The 18,718-nt window shown below is 41.6% G+C and overlaps 1 protein-coding gene across 1 annotated transcript in view; it reads left to right on the top strand.

Annotated features, from left to right (window-relative positions):
- ITIH2 (inter-alpha-trypsin inhibitor heavy chain 2) overlaps positions 1-17,719 on the top strand; it is a 39,880-nt gene extending 22,161 nt beyond the window's left edge. Inside the window, exons 11-21 of the mRNA XM_008529139.2 lie at positions 435-560; positions 2,305-2,486; positions 3,382-3,567; positions 3,946-4,085; positions 5,625-5,794; positions 7,823-7,960; positions 12,822-12,935; positions 13,354-13,552; positions 14,115-14,287; positions 15,525-15,636; positions 17,407-17,719. Of these exons, the coding sequence (XP_008527361.1) occupies positions 435-560; positions 2,305-2,486; positions 3,382-3,567; positions 3,946-4,085; positions 5,625-5,794; positions 7,823-7,960; positions 12,822-12,935; positions 13,354-13,552; positions 14,115-14,287; positions 15,525-15,636; positions 17,407-17,554 (1,688 nt within the window). The 3' untranslated portion in view covers positions 17,555-17,719. The remainder of the gene's footprint in view (positions 1-434; positions 561-2,304; positions 2,487-3,381; positions 3,568-3,945; positions 4,086-5,624; positions 5,795-7,822; positions 7,961-12,821; positions 12,936-13,353; positions 13,553-14,114; positions 14,288-15,524; positions 15,637-17,406) is intronic.
- The last annotated feature ends 999 nt before the right edge of the window (positions 17,720-18,718 follow it).

Here is an 18,718-nt window from a genome sequence, read left to right as displayed (position 1 = left end):
TGAAAGTACACATCCCACACTAGTTTTTAACCATTCCAGCCTTCCTCAGAAAAGCGTCAGTAAGTGACACCAGCCTTCTTGTTAACTCGCACAGCATAAAATGTCCCCGCCTGCAGAACAGTGTCCAAGTATACCAGCAAGGCTGATTTAGGTACCTTTAATTTGGTGTTTAACAAAACGATAGACTGGTGCATTGAAAGGGCTAATTCAGCTCTAAGGGGATAGTTTACCACAAAGTGAACATTTTACTCCCCTGGGAGATCTTGACCAGACTAAGCAAAATGTGTGCCACTTGGAAATGCAATCGAATGATTTGGGTACTGAATAAATTATGCATGAGCAATCACCTGACTGATGAACCTGAAGCCAAGACGTCATTGTTCTGTGCAATGAAAGAGTGCATGACAGAACAGCTCATTATATCGCTTGAACAGGCACAAACATCAACGAAGCGCTCCTGCGGGCCATCTTTATTTTGAACGAAGCCAACAACTTGGGATTGTTGGACCCCAACTCAGTCTCCCTGATAATTTTGGTTTCTGACGGCGATCCCACAGTAGGCAAGTATCGCTTCGATTTTCTACTGACAAATATTTTTACCGTTGTTTCTTGGGAACGTGATTTGCTTGAAACGGGAAATCTAATTGCATTTGCCTGAGTTTCTAAACTATTTTAAATCCTGCTCCTTTAAGAAGGCTTCTTTTGACCCTAAAACACTCACCCCGCTGAAACAAATTCCCAGATATCTTTCAGTGATGCTCTTGAATGCCTCCGTTTCATCTCCATATCGTGGGAAAATGTGAATTGGAATTGTAATAGTAAGCTATGAGGGTTGCTGATACCAACTAATGAAATGCATTTATTTCCTCCATTGAGGCAGGTGGGATGGTGTGTGGGAGTGTGTATGATGAGCATTTATCCCAAGGCTCCAGTAGTACCCCTGGAGGCCGCAGGAACATACTCTCCCTCTGTTCTCCACGTTGCCCTCAGTTACTCACCGAAACTGGAGAATGACTTGTCTTCTTCTAGTTTCTCTTCTGTGGAGAAATTCCAGACGTCCTGTATGTGAAGCATTTTTCTTATCCACAAAATGGCTCAACATCTCTCTGCTTCTTCCATGTTCTGTTATTTTTATGTGCTTATTTGGGTCTTTACCCTGACAAATGTAGGCGAGAGTGAATGCTAGATTCTGCGGCAGTCTGTCGTGTAGACAAGCACTGTGGCCCACCCGCACCTGACACAGCTCAGTGGAAGGAAGACGAGTGAGCCGATCGTGACAATGGCAACCAGAGTTTTAGAAAGGCGAAGAGCAACCGTTTTATTAATGGGGAGACTAGAACGACCGTGGTTATGTATTTGTTGTAGATTCCATGTGTTTTTTCCACCTTGGATCAGATTACTTTGGAAATTCAACTTTAGAATAAAATCATTAGGAAGAAAAGGAAATATAGTAAAAAAATTAAGCCTACTTCTCACTCCTGTCCCTCAACCATCCAGTTCCTGTCACTGGAGGCGATCGCTGGTTGCCAATTCCTTGTGTGTCTTTCCAGAGATATTCTATGCATATCTGTCTACTGTATATGCATACATATACATATATGTGACTATATACACACATGTATACATACACACATATATGCATGCATATATACAAATACATCCTACATATACCAATTTTTGCATTGATTTTCCCCTTTAAAATTGTGCCTTTGAGATCGGTCAATATAAATACATCAAGAGTCACCTTGATCTTTTTTTTTTTTTTTTTTTAAAGATTTTATTTTTTTCCTTTTTTCTCCCCAAAGCCCCCCGGTACATAGTTGTATATTCTTCGTTGTTGGTCCTTCTAGTTGTGGCATGTGGGACGCTGCCTCAGCGTGGTTTGATGAGCAGTGCCATGTGCGCGCCCAGGATTCGAACCAACGAAACACTGGGCCGCCTGCAGCAGAGCGCGCGAACTTAACCACTCGGCCACGGGGCCAGCCCCCACCTTGATCTTTTTAATAACTGCATAGTATTTCGCAGTGTGAAAGGATCGTAGTTTAACCAATCTCACTTATTGGTGTACGTGTGAGGGTTTCCCATCATGTTGCTATTCTCAGTAATGTTGCTATGTACCGTTGCCCACACTGCGTTTCAATATGCATGAGTGCATCAGTGAGAAAAAATCCTGGTTGAGTCGCTGGGTCAAAGGGTAAGTGCATTTTTAATTTTGACCAGTTTTGCTAAGCTGTCCTCCATGGATTTTTCAAAAATTTTACAACGTTGCCTCCTTCCTTTCCTTTCTGTCATCATCAACTTCAGGTGAACTGAAGTTGTCAAAAATTCAGAAAAACGTGAAGCAGAACATCCAAGACAACATCTCCTTGTTCAGCTTGGGGATAGGATTTGATGTAGATTATGATTTTTTGAAGCGACTATCCAATGAAAACCGCGGAATTGCTCATAGGATTTATGGAAACCAGGACACTTCTTCCCAGCTCAAGGTAACATTTTTCTCCTATTCTTATCTTTTTTTGCTCCACTCAAAATCATTCGACTAGCAATATCTGAAGCCTAAAAGAAGACAGCAGAATTTAAATGAAAATTGTCATTATTTCCGCTATATTCAGCTGCATGAATCAGGCAGGTGTTCGAGTCCTTTCTCATGCACCCCACCCTACTTGTATATCAGCTTTAGCAGTGAGGTGAGAGGCTGAGGCCAGGGGCGCGCAGTTCCGTCCTCCCTGAACAAGTCTTCGGAGACACTGTCAGAGCTTCTTGCGGCTCTCCGTTCCTGCCAAGCAATTGGTCCTCCTCCTCATCATGGCCTCCTGTTTTCCCTTTCAAGTGCATTGGCATCTTGGATATCAACTTTTTATAATGTAACACAGATCAAACTATAGCCTGTAAGTTTCCTTAAATATGAAGGATATGAATTACTCGTTTATTTTGACTAAATGGACAAGAAAAAGATGTAGAAGAACGTACCTTACCCCAGCTGTCGGTACCAGATACCATATATCGAAGGCAGGCACCACACTGAAACTTGGGGACAGGTAAGGGATAAGTTTCTAATTTGGGAATATCAACCCAGCTGACTTTTCTGATTTTCAGTGTCCATCAGCTTTTCATGCTGGTCGTAACAGAAAAAAAAAAAATTACTAGACTCTTAAATCAATGGTAATACTCTTAACAAATCTTTATCTTCTCTGTGTCTCAGTTCGTCTGATAGTTATGAGAATTTTCCTTGTCCCATAGCTTTCCACAGAGATCTTGTGAGAATAAAATAAGAGGTATCTGCTAAGCTTTGGAAGAATCCCAGAGAAAAATGCTTTAGACCTATAAAGTGGTATGACAATAACGATTTCTCTGTTTTTTTTTTTTTTTTATGACTTGTAGAAATTCTACAACCAGGTCTCTACTCCATTGCTCCGGAACATTCAGTTCAACTATCCCCATACGTCAGTAACGGATGTCACTCAAAATAGTTTCCCTAACTATTTTGGAGGCTCAGAGATTGTGGTGGCAGGAAAATTTCACCCTGAGAAATTGGAGCAATTACAGGGCATTATCACTGCGACTTCGGTACTTTCGCTCATTTGCTTATTCTGAAAGTACTAACTCATCCCTTGGACAAGGTCCATCTTGTATAGTAAGAGACTAACACTCTATATTCCAAGAATCTTGCATGTGGAATAAAAGCAGTAAGTGAAAGAGAAAGCAGAAAAAGATCTATGCCATCTTCCCAACTACTGTGTAAATCCTCACGTTTTTCATCCCAAACTCAAACCCAACCCTAGAGGTATGCTTTTACTTCCTGTTTTGTATTCTTTTGAATTATTTTGCATTCCCCTTAAAATTGCATAGGACCCTGATTCACTCACAGTAGGTACAAAAAATGTGGACTAATTAACTATAATTCTGCTTCCCTGGTGTTTTTCAACTGAACCTTCCATCGTCCAGGCTAACACAGAGTTAGTCTTAGAAACCCTGGCCGAAATGGACGACTTGGAGGATTTCCTATCAAAAGACAAGCATGCAGATCCTGATTTCACCAAGAAATTGTGGGCCTATCTGACAATCAACCAACTTCTAGCTGAGCGGTAAGGAGTGAAGAATGTGCCCCACAGGCATTTGCAAAAGTGAAAGGTTTGCCCTGACGATTTGAAGTAACACACAAAAAGACATTGGCACCAAGAAAGGCAGCAAATTAATTCAGGGTTTGGATTATTAATTTCCACTGGTTCCAAGCACTTTAACTAAAGCTGGGTTCACTCTTTTTTCTTTTTTGTTGAGGTGTGACATACATAAAGTGTGTGAAGTGCATGAATTCTGTGTACAGTTGAATGAATTTTTATATGTATCACCCACGTAGTCACCACCCAGATCTACACATAGAGCATGTCCATCATCTCTGAAGGTTCCCTTCTTCTCCGTCCCCTCAACACCCACCTCCCTCCTCCAGTGGAAATCACCACCCGGATGTCAGTCACCATCAATGAGTTTTGTCTGTGGCTAAATTTCGTGTAATGGCTTCCTTCACTCAATATGATGTCTGTGAGATTCATCCATGATGCTGGGGGGTAACACTACTTCATTTGCATTTACCCTTAAAAACAGGTGGTTGTCCAAAGAGAAATTTATGGTAAAGTGATTATGATATAATTGCATAACGAAGGGCACCCTAATAGTTATCTATTCCATCTCTGGCTTCTCAGCTGACCTGCGTTTAAACTCGCCAATAAAAAAACTGTATTTCTAGACTATGTATGCATCAGAATTACATGAGGGTGTTGGATAAGAAAATCACCATCCCCGAGCCCCATGCCTATTCGGTTGGATTCTCGGGAAGATGGAACAGGGTCACCTGAATTAGGTTGTGGAAAATGAAATGTGGTTGGATAACTGGACTCACAGAGAAAATCTGTGATGTCAATAAGATCATAAGACAGACACAGGGTTGTAGCTGTGGCTTGGAAGTAAGCGAGAGCTATCCTCGCCCTTTTACAAAAGCACCCTGGGTGCACTTAAGCGATACAGCACATTGCTGCAGAAATTAAATATTAATTTTTAAAAAACAATCCCTATAAAAACAAATGAGTGGTTGCCTGGGGTTAGGGGGGGCGGCAAAGACGAACAGGTGGAGCACAGAGGATTTTCAGGGCAGTGAAACTACTCTGTGTGACACTATAATGATGGATACGCGTCGTTATACATTTGTCCAAACCCATAGAATGTACATCACCAAGAGTGAACCCTAATGTCAACTATGGGCTTAAGGTGATTATGACGTGTCAGTGCAGGTTCATGGATTGAAATAAATGTCCCACTGTGGCGGGGGATGTTGATAATGGCACAGGCTGTGCATGTGTAGGGGCAGGGGGTAAATGGGAAATCTCTGTACTTTCCACTCAGTTTTGCTGTGAACCTAAAACTGCTCTAACGAAAAAATCAAGTCTGTGAAGAAAAACTCCTTAGGCCTACATAGCTAGATAAAATAGTAAGCTTCATGAAGGCAGTTAGTTTAGTTCACCTTCTGGCCCGCAGGGTCCTGCTTGAACCCCGAAGTGATGAGGTTGTCGAACTTCAGCTCAGCCTTACATGTGGGGATGTCTTCTAATGTCTCTATTTCCTGAATACAGAAGCCTGGCTCCTACAGCAGCTGCCAAAAGGAAAATTACAAAAACAATCCTGCAAATGTCTCTGGACCACCACATAGTGACGCCCCTTACCTCAATGGTGATTGAGAACGAGGCCGGGGATGAGCGGATGCTGGCTGACTCCCCTCCGCAGGATCATTCTTGCTGCTCAGGTCAGTGTTTCTATCTGGTGGAGAAATATGGCCGGTCAGCTTTCTTACCCTGCGTCCAGGTCCTCCGACCTCTGCTGCTCTCCGTGCCCAGCCTGCCTCTGGCTTCCAGGTCGGTGTCTCCTGTGCCCTGAGCTCTTCCTGTACTCTTCCCCCGGTTTCCTTTGGGGACAGCTTATTGCTGTGGTCTTCAAACATTTTTGCTCACATATCTCCCAAAGGAATTTTGAAAACCTGTGTACCCATTCACCCATTTTTCAAATTAAGATTTGAAATTTTTCATCTTGTTTAAATAATTGCAACGAATTTAACTTCTGGCATATTGTAAATATTGAGCTTTTAAAATAAAACTCTTGCATCACTGTCTTAAGTGTAGCCAATGAAATGGAATACTTAAGCTGATGCTCACCATGACCTATTAAAAAAATGGATGAACAAATCCTACTTTAATTATTGGAAATTTTATATATTTTTTCTGGTTGAACTTGGATTTCCATTCCACTTTCTTGGCAGAATTCTGTCCTAACATAATATGTTTTTAGGCTTGAAAGTCTTTTATTGATCATCATACTTCTCTGCAAGAAAAATATGTTTACATATTTAAATTTTCTCAGTTCCTTGTGATCATAGATTCTGAGTGTTCCAAGTTTTCTTCTGTATTATTTTATTAAAATTACTATGAGTAGACAATTGATCAAAATAATATAAATATATTATAAATTTTGATATGCAAAAGAGGTAAAATTTTATTGGAAATCATCTGTTAATGAGAAAAATGTGGCAGAGTATTTTCTCATTTATCTATGGCTAAGTGTTATTAATAGATGGAAAGAGACAAGATTCAGCATTAATTGTACTTAAAAACTTTTTTAAAGGTATAAATTGGACAAAACTTGTTAGCATTGACAAGTAGATGAGAACAGAAAGACCTTTGTTACAGCAACGTCACTCACTTACCTGATCTTCTTTGAAGTTATAGGACAAAGCTCACGTCAAGATCTAGTATTCAAAAATTGTTTTTAATGCTCTATCAGATGTCAGTCCAGTCCCTACTCTCATTCTGTTGAAAGCAAAGAATTGGAAACTATCTGACTTGCAAATGGACGTGCTTCCCAGTCGTTGGAGTCGTTCTGGTTTTTGGCACGACACCAATTTTCAAATGGACCCTTGGGTTCCAGGGAAGTTTCTGGTGAAGGCAGGCAGGGAAAGAGCACGCCTCCCATCTGTAAACCAGGGGAAAGAGCATTTCTTAGGAGACAGTGTATATGGAAGCTGAGAATCTAGAAATTGCTTTAAAAATGATCCACGATCTCTGCACCCTGTGGAAAGTCCCCAGCTACGCCCAAGGGCGCAGGTGCCAAAGTTTAGAAGACCTTGGTTTATTTATCCAAGTGAGATGCCAACTTTACAGCAGTGGTCCAGGGTTCAAGGAACTCTGACTTCTGCCATCCCAGTTATGATAGCCTGGGGCTTCACAGCTAAATTTACCCAGGGGAAACTCACCCTCGATAAACTGGCATTTACAGGGGATTTTATATCACCTAGATAAAATGCCTAGGTGAACAGGCATTTGTTTCTCAAAGAATGGAAGACTGACTGCATATCAGAATACAAAATGAACTTTTTGTAATAAGTAGAGGAACCTCTTTGGGAAACTAAATTGTTCAGATTGTTGTTTGATGAGTAAAGAGGAACAGATCGGGGAAGATGCTGACTGTAAGCCAGGACTTCTCCAGAAGCTGGACTGGACATTATCTCCCCAGCCTATGCTGAAGGCACTGGAACCTTCCGCGATCTCTACAGGGCAGTTCCTCTGGCTGCAGCCCCTAGCCCCGGTCCCAGACTCTGCAGAGAACTCTACAGCATGACGATAGAAGGAGCCAGAAGAGCGAGGACTCTGGAATAAAAACAGGGGTAGAAAACCTTAGCTGAGAACCTCCTGGGTGTGCATGAAACAGATTCTTGCAATTGTAGGCAACTTCCCTAGAAAAGCACACCTGGGAACTAATGGATACAGATTTTTTTACACAGGTGCCCTGTATTATGGCAGCAAAGTTGCTCCAGGTTCCATCCCATCTTGGGTCAACCCTTCACCAACGCCAATGATCCCATTGCCTGTGAAAGGAGCTCAAGTGCTGGAGTCAACTCCTCCTCCACATGTGATGAGAGGTAAAAGAACAACACTTCCCACATCTCAGTTGGATCATAATCTGTAGAGCTCATTTATTTATATATGCTAGTAAAATCACTGTGCCCTGGGAAGCTAGTTGACTTTTCTGGGCACCGTTGCCTTTCATTCAAAGATAGCTCCCTGTGTTAGTCAGCTTGAGCTGCCGTAACAAACTACCACAGTCTTCGTGGCTTAAACCACAGAAATTTATTTCTGATAGTTCCGGACGCTGGAAGTCCAAGATCAAGGTGCCAGCAAGGTATATTTTTTTCTTGGCTTGTAAGAGGCCGCCATTTTGCTGTAGGTTCACACGGCTTCTTTTTTGTGTGCACACAAGGGGAGAGAGAAAGAGGGCAAGTTCTCTGGTGTCCTTTCTTAGAAGGGCAGTAATTGCATCATGGGAGCCCCACCTCATCTAACCCTAATTTCCTCCCAGAGGCCCCATCTCCAATTAACATCATGTTGGTAGTTAGGGCTCCAACTTATGAACTTGGAGGGACAAGTCAGTCCATAGCACTCTGTTTCCAGCTGTATGAGGTGAACCTTCTGGAATGAGAGAGATGCTCCTCTCATGCAGGGAACACCGACAAAGTGTCAATGGAAAGAACATCCTCTTTAGAGGTTGTTCACACCACCTGTGTGAACTTGAGCAAGTTACTCCATGTGTCCACACTTCACTTCCTTCGTATTGAAAGTAGGCATAAGGATATTTACATAGCTAGGTTATTGATTAAATGTGAAACCATCTTTAAAGGGCTAGCCCATGATAGCCCTTCAATAAGTAGATGTTATTATTAAAGACTAGGAACTATAAATTTTGTCAACACAAATACATGAATGTTAAAAAAAGGTTAATGTTTCCTGTATAGCTACATGTTATTTTGTGAAGTTGTTCCTTTGTTTGTTTGTTTGTTTTGCATAGTGTATAAAAAATCCTAGTTTTACTATCTTAGAAAAACCTTTCTACAAATGATTTCATTGGGAAGTACGAGTGGTAGATGTGATCCTCTGAAAGTTGGAAAACGCACTTCCTTATGAGAGCTTAGACACTGCAGCTTCCTTGTGCAGATTTCTTTGCCTTCCCAACGTCAACCTCTCCAGAGTCTCCTCTCCCAACCAGTGAGAGAGGAGCTGCCTGGGGGAGCTCAGAGAGAGTCTCCTCTCCCGTTCCTGGTCTTGTATTGCTGCCTTTCGCCGAAAGAGATTACAGCTGCCCAGTTAGCTAGACCTCTGTAGAAAGCCAGTGCATATTTTGCTTTGTTTTCTTTCCTTTTCATTAGAAGGGAGTAAATTTCAATGTTCAAAGAGAGAGCACATCCCTCTCCCTATCAGAAGGTCCACAATACCAGCTTAACTTGGGTTGTTTGAAATTTAAATATCAGAATAGCTCCTGATGTCCTAGAAATGTGCAGATTTTCTGCCTGGAATATAGACTCTTCCATCCAGAAATCCTCAGAACCAATCTCTCATGTATTCCCACCACTCACCAAACATCGTATTACAGCAGAGAAAACGGAGCAGGGACTTGGAGTGGACACTGAAAGTGATTTCTTCTCACCCCTGGCTCATCTCCAAAATTATTATTCATGGCCAAAAGCCATTTGCTTCCTTACTCTCTCATTGCTGGTAATGCTTCCCAGAGCTGCCCCTCTCCTCTCATACTGCATCACCTCTGATGCTGAGCTCATGGAGGACTCTGTGTTTAACATTCATGAGAAGTGGCAATCTCATCCAGCTGCACTTACGAGGAGGAATCTGTGTGGGAGATTATCGTGCTTGAACAATAGCTGTATTTACCATGCCTTTCCAATGAGTGGCTTCTAAGAGCAAGAGGTAACTGTAATGACAGCGAGCGAGCCGCTTAAACTGTTTGCAAAATAAAACTTCTGTAGAAAAATGGAAAGATAAAGTTAATTTATGTTTAAGCATCTTCCTTTAGTAAGAATGCAGTGCTTCCTCCAAGTTTATAATCTCTCCTGTATGATGTAGTAAAGAGGATGAGGTCTTGGGAGTAGAATGTTCTGGAGCCAAATTCTGCTCACGTGACCTTGGGCCACACACTGAAACCTCGTTAGGTCTCAGTGAGCCCACCCAAAGATGGGGATGATAATACCTCCCCAGCAGGTGGTTGTAAAGTAAGTTCCTGTTTCCTAGCAGAAGCTCATCAAACACTGGTTAGTTTTATGCCCATAAACCCCAGGTTCTTACTAATCCATGAAGTTAGTCATGGGTGGCCTCAATCTACTTTCACCCTAATCAGAAGTTAAAGCTGCACAGACTAACTTGAACATGATGTTTCATTGCTGTTGCCTAGAATTATAGCCACTCAACATGGCCGCACGGATTCATTGTTGCTCATCAGAAGGTTTGATTGGCAGAGTTGGGGTTAATTAAAATGGCAAAACCAATCATTATCTTTAATAAAAGCAATCTCCTTCAAAGGAAATATTTCAAAACACCATATTTATGTAGAGGAAGGACAAGATTATCATAATAAAATGATTTCTTAATTAAAAAAACCAAAAAAAAAAAAAGAGTTGAGACCCTTTGTTCTGTGTTTTAACAATGCCCTCTAGTGCCCAGCCCCAACAAAAAATCAATTAACTGAGTATATTGACTACACAGCATGAGCTTGGGCATGTGAGGGGTGTAAAGAAGTACAAGATTTTGTTCCTGCTCTGGATTAGTGTAGCCTCGATCTCAAGTTCCAAAACACACACTTGAAAAGGAATGAGCACTTCAGAGTGGTTGGGAAAATAGGCTTGTAATCAGACAGTGTGGCTTTGAGCCATAACTCTGTCACTCACTAACTCTGTGATGTGACCGGGGCAGGTCACCTGTCCTCTGCAGAGATACAGTAAGCATGAACTGAGTTAACATTGGCAAGGAGCTTTGCGAGAATATCTAGAAAACAGCAACCTCTCAATGGGTAGTAGCCTACTCTTCTTATTCTAGAAAACCCAACCACTGCAGTCATTTCAAGTCAATCCTTCCTCTTCAATTCCCTTAATGTCTCAGGCTAGAAGCCTGGAAGTGCTAAGTTGTTCTTTTCCATTTAGTTACAGATATTGTGGATTCTACCAGATGTCTCTTGAATGTTCCCTCTCTTGCCAATCTCATTCACCATCCTAGTTCTTGAATTTAACATTTCTTGCCTGGGTTACTGCTGCTTTAGCTGCTAAATCATCTTCCTATGTCTGCTTTCCAATACTTAAGATCAGTGATTTTCCTAAAACGGGGGTCAAATCCTGTCGCCTTTATTCTCAAAAATAGTCCAACAGAATAAATGTCCATTCTTTAGCATGGTGTTCCATCGTCTGGAGGACCTACATTTTCAGTCTTATCTTTTTTCTCCATTCTTCAAGAACCTAGCCTCTAGTCACGTTGAGTTACTTTCTAAACAGATCATCAACTTGTGATGGAAGTATTCCATGCCTTTCCTCCTTCTGTCCACTCAGAATAAAACATCTCTCTCCTGTGTCTTTGTCTTCCCCTCTTCTCCTACCTTCAAGACTTACTTCAAAAGCCCACTCCTTTATAAGGCCTTTCTCAACCTCCCCCATGGAGGAGTTGATCATCCTTTCCACTCCATCCTCAGAGCAAGGTACTTGGGCTGTTTTTGTATCATTTACTTCCTTCCATCTTATATTAGCGGATATGCCTCCTCCATTAAAGAAAAAATAATGTTCTCTTAAAGAAAATAATTATTCATGACACTCGTTAAAGCACAGTAAGGAAGACTTGATTCAAAGGGGCCATCATGATGGGTGTAGAGACCCCTGCAATGGGGTCTTGCCGTGGGGGAGAGAGATTGGACTCACTCTGAACACAGCGTGGGAAAGCAAGAGTTCATAGACAAGGAGCAGGGTGGAGTCAGTGGGTGGAAATTACTAAGAGGAAACATCAGGGGTGAGGGTTCTGGCTAGCCTGACCTAACAGGATTCTCGCTGAAGGCAGGCCAGGGGATCAGTTGTCATCTGGAGGATGGTTGGGATGAGGAACCCAATCAGATATCGAGAGTCGGGGCTTCTGGTTGAACTGACTTACCAGGATTCTTGATAAAATTGGACAATGCAGAGATGAATGCAAGTCCAAAAGCCATGCCTAGCTGAAAATTTCAGGGGAGCCTGAGTAGAGTTCTGTCAAGGACAAAATTTTTGTCGCTCCTTCAGTCAATTGTTACTTTCTTGAAGGTACAAAACACGACATTTATAGCAACACCCAACATTGCTAATTCAGTGTTTTGGACACAGTTTTTTTTCTCACCAAATATTTGATGAATGGTTAAACCAACCAACAAACAAAAAGATCAGCCAGAATAGCAGTGTCCAGTAACAAAGGAGCACTCTCTTGGGAGTAGCTTGATCCTTCATTGCTCTTGGAATTGATTAATACTAATCTGTATACCAACAAGTAAGATTATGTCTCCTTTATTTTTATGCACTGTGTATGGCTACTTAAAAAATAGGTATCTTTTTATCTATCTATACACACATTCACTGTATATATATATGCACATATATAATATATATATATGTATATATAGTGTGTGTATATATATGTTTCTTATTCCTGCATCTTTCTTTTTCATTTTTCTCTAGCCTGGTACATATGTGATAGCTACAGAATAAATGTCCACCATATTTGTAAAATAACGTAAAGCTCTGATGGGAGCTCCATGAGGAAGGGACAATGGACTCGGACCGCCGGGCCCCCAGTGTCTGGAACAGTACCTAGTATGGAGTAGAAGCCCAATAAATGTTTGTTCTTGTTAAATTAAACATGCTCAGGAATAAACTACTGTTCAAAATCATCTTCCTTTCCATGATTTTGTTTTCATTTTCTTTGTCTATTTTCCAGTTGAAAACGACCCACACTTCATCATTTACCTGCCCAAAAGCCAAGAGAATATTTGTTTCAATATTGACTCAGAACCTGGAAAAATCCTCAGTCTTGTTTCTGATCCAGAATCAGGTAAAAGAAAAAGATATTGTTTTTGAATTAGACGATTAGATCATTGTTGCGCTTCGCTGCTACTACCTGGGATTTCTTTCTTTCCCACCTTACTAGAAGTCCCATATTTTTCAACTGCCAACAATTAGTAAAAGATGAATTATAAACATATTCCTAAGTGTTTTAAATATTACAGATAAAACATTCTGAGTATGAGTATGAACTAGCAAGACTTACGATATAATTAATTTAAACTACAATAAAACACAGTTATAGTGAGGGTTAGGAAGGAATAAAATGTTGGTAGATCTTGAAGCAAAAAAAATACTTTTCCCATATTGTAAAGTTTTATAAATTTGAATTTTTGCATTATTTGAATTATTTGCACACGTGCAAAACAATGGCACATGAGAGAGAAAAAACCATTTTTTTTCTGTAGGGATTTTGGTCAATGGACAGCTCATTGGTGCCAAGAAGCCCAAGAATGAAAAACTAAGCACCTATTTTGGGAAACTGGGATTTTATTTCCAAAGCGAGGATATGAAAATAGAAATCAGCACTGAGACCATCACCCTGAGCTGGGGCTCTCGTGCGTCCACCTTGTCCTGGGCTGACACCGCTCGTGTCATTAATCAAAGGCAAGTATTGTTATTAGAGCTGAATTCGAGGCTGTCCTTGATGCGTGACTACATAAATAAATCCAGGCATCCATGACATAAACATAGAATTTAAAGTCGTCATTTCGAATCTGAAGAAGTCAAGGTCCAGAAGCACTTCTGTTACCCACTCCCCTCTTCCTGGAGGCAGAGTCCACGTTTTGTGGTCAGTGTGTGTCTCAGCACTGACATAAGGCTGGTCATATAGGAAAGACTGCATAACTATGTGTCAGGTAAGTAAATAAATCCATCAACCAAAATCCACAGCCCGTTCTGTGTCAGTGTGCTCAGAAACACTATGATTGTGTCATGTGTCATATCTTCTCATTAGTATCTCTTGTTTACATACAAACATACAATTTGACCGATTTTAGAGCTGGGAGTTAAAACAACCACATTCTATAGCAAAAACGTTGTAAAGCTCTTGGAAAAATAGTGGGGCTGTGTTGGGAGGAATGGAGAGTTCATACGTGAGGCAAGAGGAATGACTTTCTGAAAAGAGTCTGTTCTGGAATGGTTAATTCCATTTCCACTTTTGTACTAGGGTGCTTGTCTCAGTGAAGAAAGAGAAAACTGTGACTGTCACCCTGGATAAAGAGATGTCCTTCTCTGTCTTACTTCATCGCGTTTGGAAGAAGCATCCAATCAACGTAGACTTTTTGGGGATCTACATTCCCCCCACAAACAAATTTTCGCCTAATGTACATGGACTAATAGGTAAAGTGTCAATCAACCATCTGACAAGCGTGGGACCACTCTCATGGTCTTGAGCAACTTTGGATGGCAGCGGTTAGAACTTTGGAATGTGACAGGTGTGCACTCAAGAGCACAGGGAGGACCCATATTCTGTGCCCGGGTCTTAGTTTATAAAGGTGGCTGAGTGACGACTCAAAGAGGTCAATGGCATTGAAAGAAGCTTTTACTGTTAGTCTCAGTTTCCTCTAGAAACAAGAGGTGTGGCTCACAGGCAGGACCACAGGAGAAGGCCAGGTTTGGGTCAGGAAGCAGAAGCAGGAGGAAGCTACAGGTTTAGGCCAGAGCCTTTCTTGGGGTTTCCATGGGAAAGACATGGCAGAGCAGGGTAAATAGCTTAGGGTTGGCTGGTTTGCATAATGCCCACGGGCTTTGGGTTGTAGGGTGGTCTCTAGTTGCCTGGTCCCTGGCCCTGGAATGTTTCTTCTGGGTTGTATGGGCCAGATGGAGGTCTTCATCTGGGTTGGTTAGTTTGTACATCAAAGACATGCTCCTGGCTGAGTCCTTTGCTATCTTTCAGAATTGGCTAGCCCTGGGAGGGACAGTCTCTCCCCAGCCAGACAAGGTTTTTAAAATGTCAAAACATCATAATATACAGAAAATAAAAAACATGATTAATACACACAACATAGCAGTGCGGGGTGATTCAGTAATGCCATGGCCAGGACCATCTGCTGTTCCAGACGGGGTTTTCCCTGAACCAGGATTTCATCATCACAAACTGGGCAATTTAAGAGACAGGACAGGTAAATTTTATGTTTTACGCTGAAGATATTTTTCCTAACTGAGGAGAGGTGACCTGGTTTAGGAAGTCAGTGATAATAAGCAGGATATCTAAGTCAACTTTCCCCACTTTTTAAAGACTGGTTCCAATTTAAGCGTATGACATCACAAGCCTTGTTTCTAGGATTTGAGCTATGCTCTCAGGTGCTGACCTTTGCCCCCTGCCATCAGGGAGTTCGATTTTCCTCCTGGTCCAGTAGGTCAGCCTTTTCTGTACATGACTGTGGGGTGAGCAGCACAGATTTTCTCTCAAGAAGGACCCCCTCGCTCCCACTGCTGCTCTCTTTTCCTCCCAATATGTCCTTCTCTAGAAATTCTGGAGGGAGGACCGAAATGCAGTTTGGATCAAGTGATGAGCCTGTCTTTTTATTGACCCCGGGACCACAAGTAAATCAGTGTCTGGACCTTGTTTCTTTAGGCCAGTTCATGAATGAGCCAAAGGTACACATCTTCAATGAGCGACTTGGAAAGGACCTCAAGAAGCCAGAGGCAAGCATGGAGGTGAAAGGACATAAGCTGATTGTCACCAGGTAGGCCTTGGATGCCACAATAGAAATGACAGTAATGAAAAGGGCTCCGACTAGGGTTGGACTCACAAAACAAAATGGAAGAGCAAGAAAAGCTGTTTTAAGCTTTACCTATGTCAAACTAAACAATTCATCAGTAACAGGCACACATAACATTTGCATAAGGATGTTGCAGACAGTCTGTCTTAAGTGCAAATAATGACTAGATAGATAAGTATGTACCATAAAATGCCAAGATTAATTAATCTATTGTTGTCACCTTCATACATTAGAAGCCCTGTGGTCACAAGTTGGATAATTGAAAAACCTGATTAAAGGAGGAAATCATAAAAATACATACGTGCCATAGCACTAGAGAAAGAATGTATATTTTATGCAAGGTAGAGTCTTCTTTTTGAGTTTGTATCTAGTGAATGCATTTTTTTTTTTAAGATTTTATTTTTCCTTTTTCTCCCCAAAGCCCCCCAGTACATAGTTGTATATTATTCGTTGTGGGTCCTTCTAGTTGTGGCATGTGGGACGCTGCCTCAGCGTGGTTTGATGAGCAGTGCCATGTCCGCGCCCAGGATTCGAACCAACGAAACACTGGGCCGCCTGCAGCGGAGCGCGCGAACTTAACCACTCGGCCACGGGGCCAGCCCCTAGTGAATGCATTTTTGTGTAGCTTTTCTTACACAAACCATATCCGTATGCTTCGTTTTGAAGTAAGAACTTAGATACGTGTAAAGCATTCTGAGTGTAAAATTGTTATAAATCGTTTAAATTTGTCCCAGTCTTTTACAGTTGTCTCACCCATGCCCAATTTAGCATCGTTTTAAAGCTTTTTTTTTACCTTTTTAGGGTTTTTACAAAGCAGCCAACCTTACTTTCTGAGAAATGACTCTTTTTGCACGCACGTGTCATTGGCTTCCACAAACTTAATTACACCATAAATTAACAATAATTATTAAACCATAAAATTACAATAATAAATACCACCACAAAAACAGATTTGTGAATCAAAACAATGGACTCTTAGTGAGTATACCATTCAACAGGAGATCAATGAGTTACCAATGGGTATCAGTAAGCGTGTTTTATAGAAGAAACGGCGAGCGCAGTTAATAATAGTAATAGTGTTATCTGAGATTGGTAAAGGCCCAGCTACTACACTCTAATGACAAAGGGTAAATGTTGGGTCTCAATTTTATTTACTGCAAGGACCTCATGGTGCTTGACTGGAACCAAGTCAACTTGTGGGCCATGCACAATTATATACATTTGAGAGCTCATTAATGGCAATATGCCATGTGACTTTTCAAAGCATTAGCTTCTGTATCCTTTAAATGAAAGACGTGAATTTCTGAGAAACAGCTGGCATCGCCCTTAGAAAGAATACTCACTCATACAGTGAAGGTGAGAGGCATCTCAGATTCATTCTGCGGGTAACACGTGAGGTTACCCTCAACACGTTGGAGTCTATTTCCACCTTCTTTCCACTTGAAAGTTAATTTGCACTCTTTACCTTGCTGGAAAAGTCCACATTGGTCAGTCTCTATAAGGGTTATTTGAATTATCTAAGGACACACTCCTTACTCTCTGCCCTTTCAACACCATGCCCCAGACTCTGATGTTCCCTATGACTTGGGGAGCAGGGGTGGGTGGGGGTGGGCAGATATGGTGCTAGAAGGGGTGCAAAGAACAGCAAGGGAGGGGACATAGTCTCCTTTGCAGATATGCAGGCTGCCCACGCCTTGGTCTGTGCCCTAAACGTGTGCACCATTTTCCTTGCAGAGGCCTCCAGAAAGACTACCGAACAGATATAGTGTTTGGAACAGATGTTCCCTGTTGGTTTGTGCACGACAGTGGGAAAGGTTTCATCGATGGACATTACAAGGATTACTTTGTGCCTCAGCTCTATAGCTTTCTCAAACGGGCTTAAAGGTTTCTAGTTTTAGAAATTATACGTATAAATGTACATTTTTTTCCTGCCACTTTTGCAATCATTCTTCAATTTGAATAATTAAAAACCAACCAGACAGCACGGTGGCTTATAAAACCTGTTGACACATGGGAAGAAAATAAAGGATTTGCAAAGAAGCTTTAAGATTTTGTTGCGCTTTTGAATGCTAAGGTGTGTTAATCAAGGCGGCGCAAAGGAAAGCTGCTTTGGCGTGTCCAGAGGGCACCCAGACACAGCCCTAGATTGGGCACTGGCTGTGATGACTTCGCCATAGCTGAGTGTCAGGTCCTCAGTCCTTGCAGACTGAGCACATTTTCACACTGCCATCTACATGGGAAGTTCAGTTATGAGAAGGTTACTTGGTGAATGTGGAATAACAGGAGAAGTACTTGGTCTTGTTTTGTAGCTGTATCTACGAAAGCCCTGTTACCCTCTGTCGGCATAGCCTTGCCTAGGTAACTCTGATGGCCCAATACTCTTAGCCAAGCTTCCTTCATAGTGCTGGCCTTGGGGACTCTCTGTAGTCCAAGAGGCCTGAATTAGTTAGGGTTCTCCAGAGAAACAGAACCAAGACAATACACTTGTACATATATAAACACATACATATATCTACACACATACAATATCTATACACACACATATATACATATATACAGTAAAGTAATTTATTATAAGCTGATGTTCTAGTTTGAAGACTGTTAGGCAATCTTGCAGATGAAGTGCAAAGGCAGTCAGCCGGAGAATTCCCTTACTCAGGGGAGGGGCAGTCTTTTCCTTCTATTCAGGCCTTCAACTGATTAGAGGAGACCCATCCACACTGGGGAGGTCAATCTGCTTTACTCAGTCTACCTACTTAAATGTACATTTCATCCCATGGCCCAGTCAAGTTGACACACAAAATTGGCTATCACAAGGCCTTAAACAACCTTATTCTGTTCACATAGCCATTCTCCAAATATAGCACAAGTGGGTAGGTATCTGCTTATTAAATTGCAATCACTTCGTACTTCTGCCTCCCTGACATTATTCCAAGATCACCTGGGAGATTTTGTTGCTCCCAAATTCTTCACGTTTCAAATGGCTTGGGATATTACCTCCCATGGCTAATTGCACACAGTGTTAGTGTTACCATGAATTCTGAGA

The sequence above is a fragment of the Equus przewalskii genome, chromosome 30, assembly GCF_037783145.1.
Source record: "Equus przewalskii isolate Varuska chromosome 30, EquPr2, whole genome shotgun sequence".
NCBI classification, from domain to species: domain Eukaryota; kingdom Metazoa; phylum Chordata; class Mammalia; order Perissodactyla; family Equidae; genus Equus; species Equus przewalskii.
Note: the sequence above shows the minus strand (reverse complement) of the source record. Positions and strands in the feature narration are given on the sequence as shown.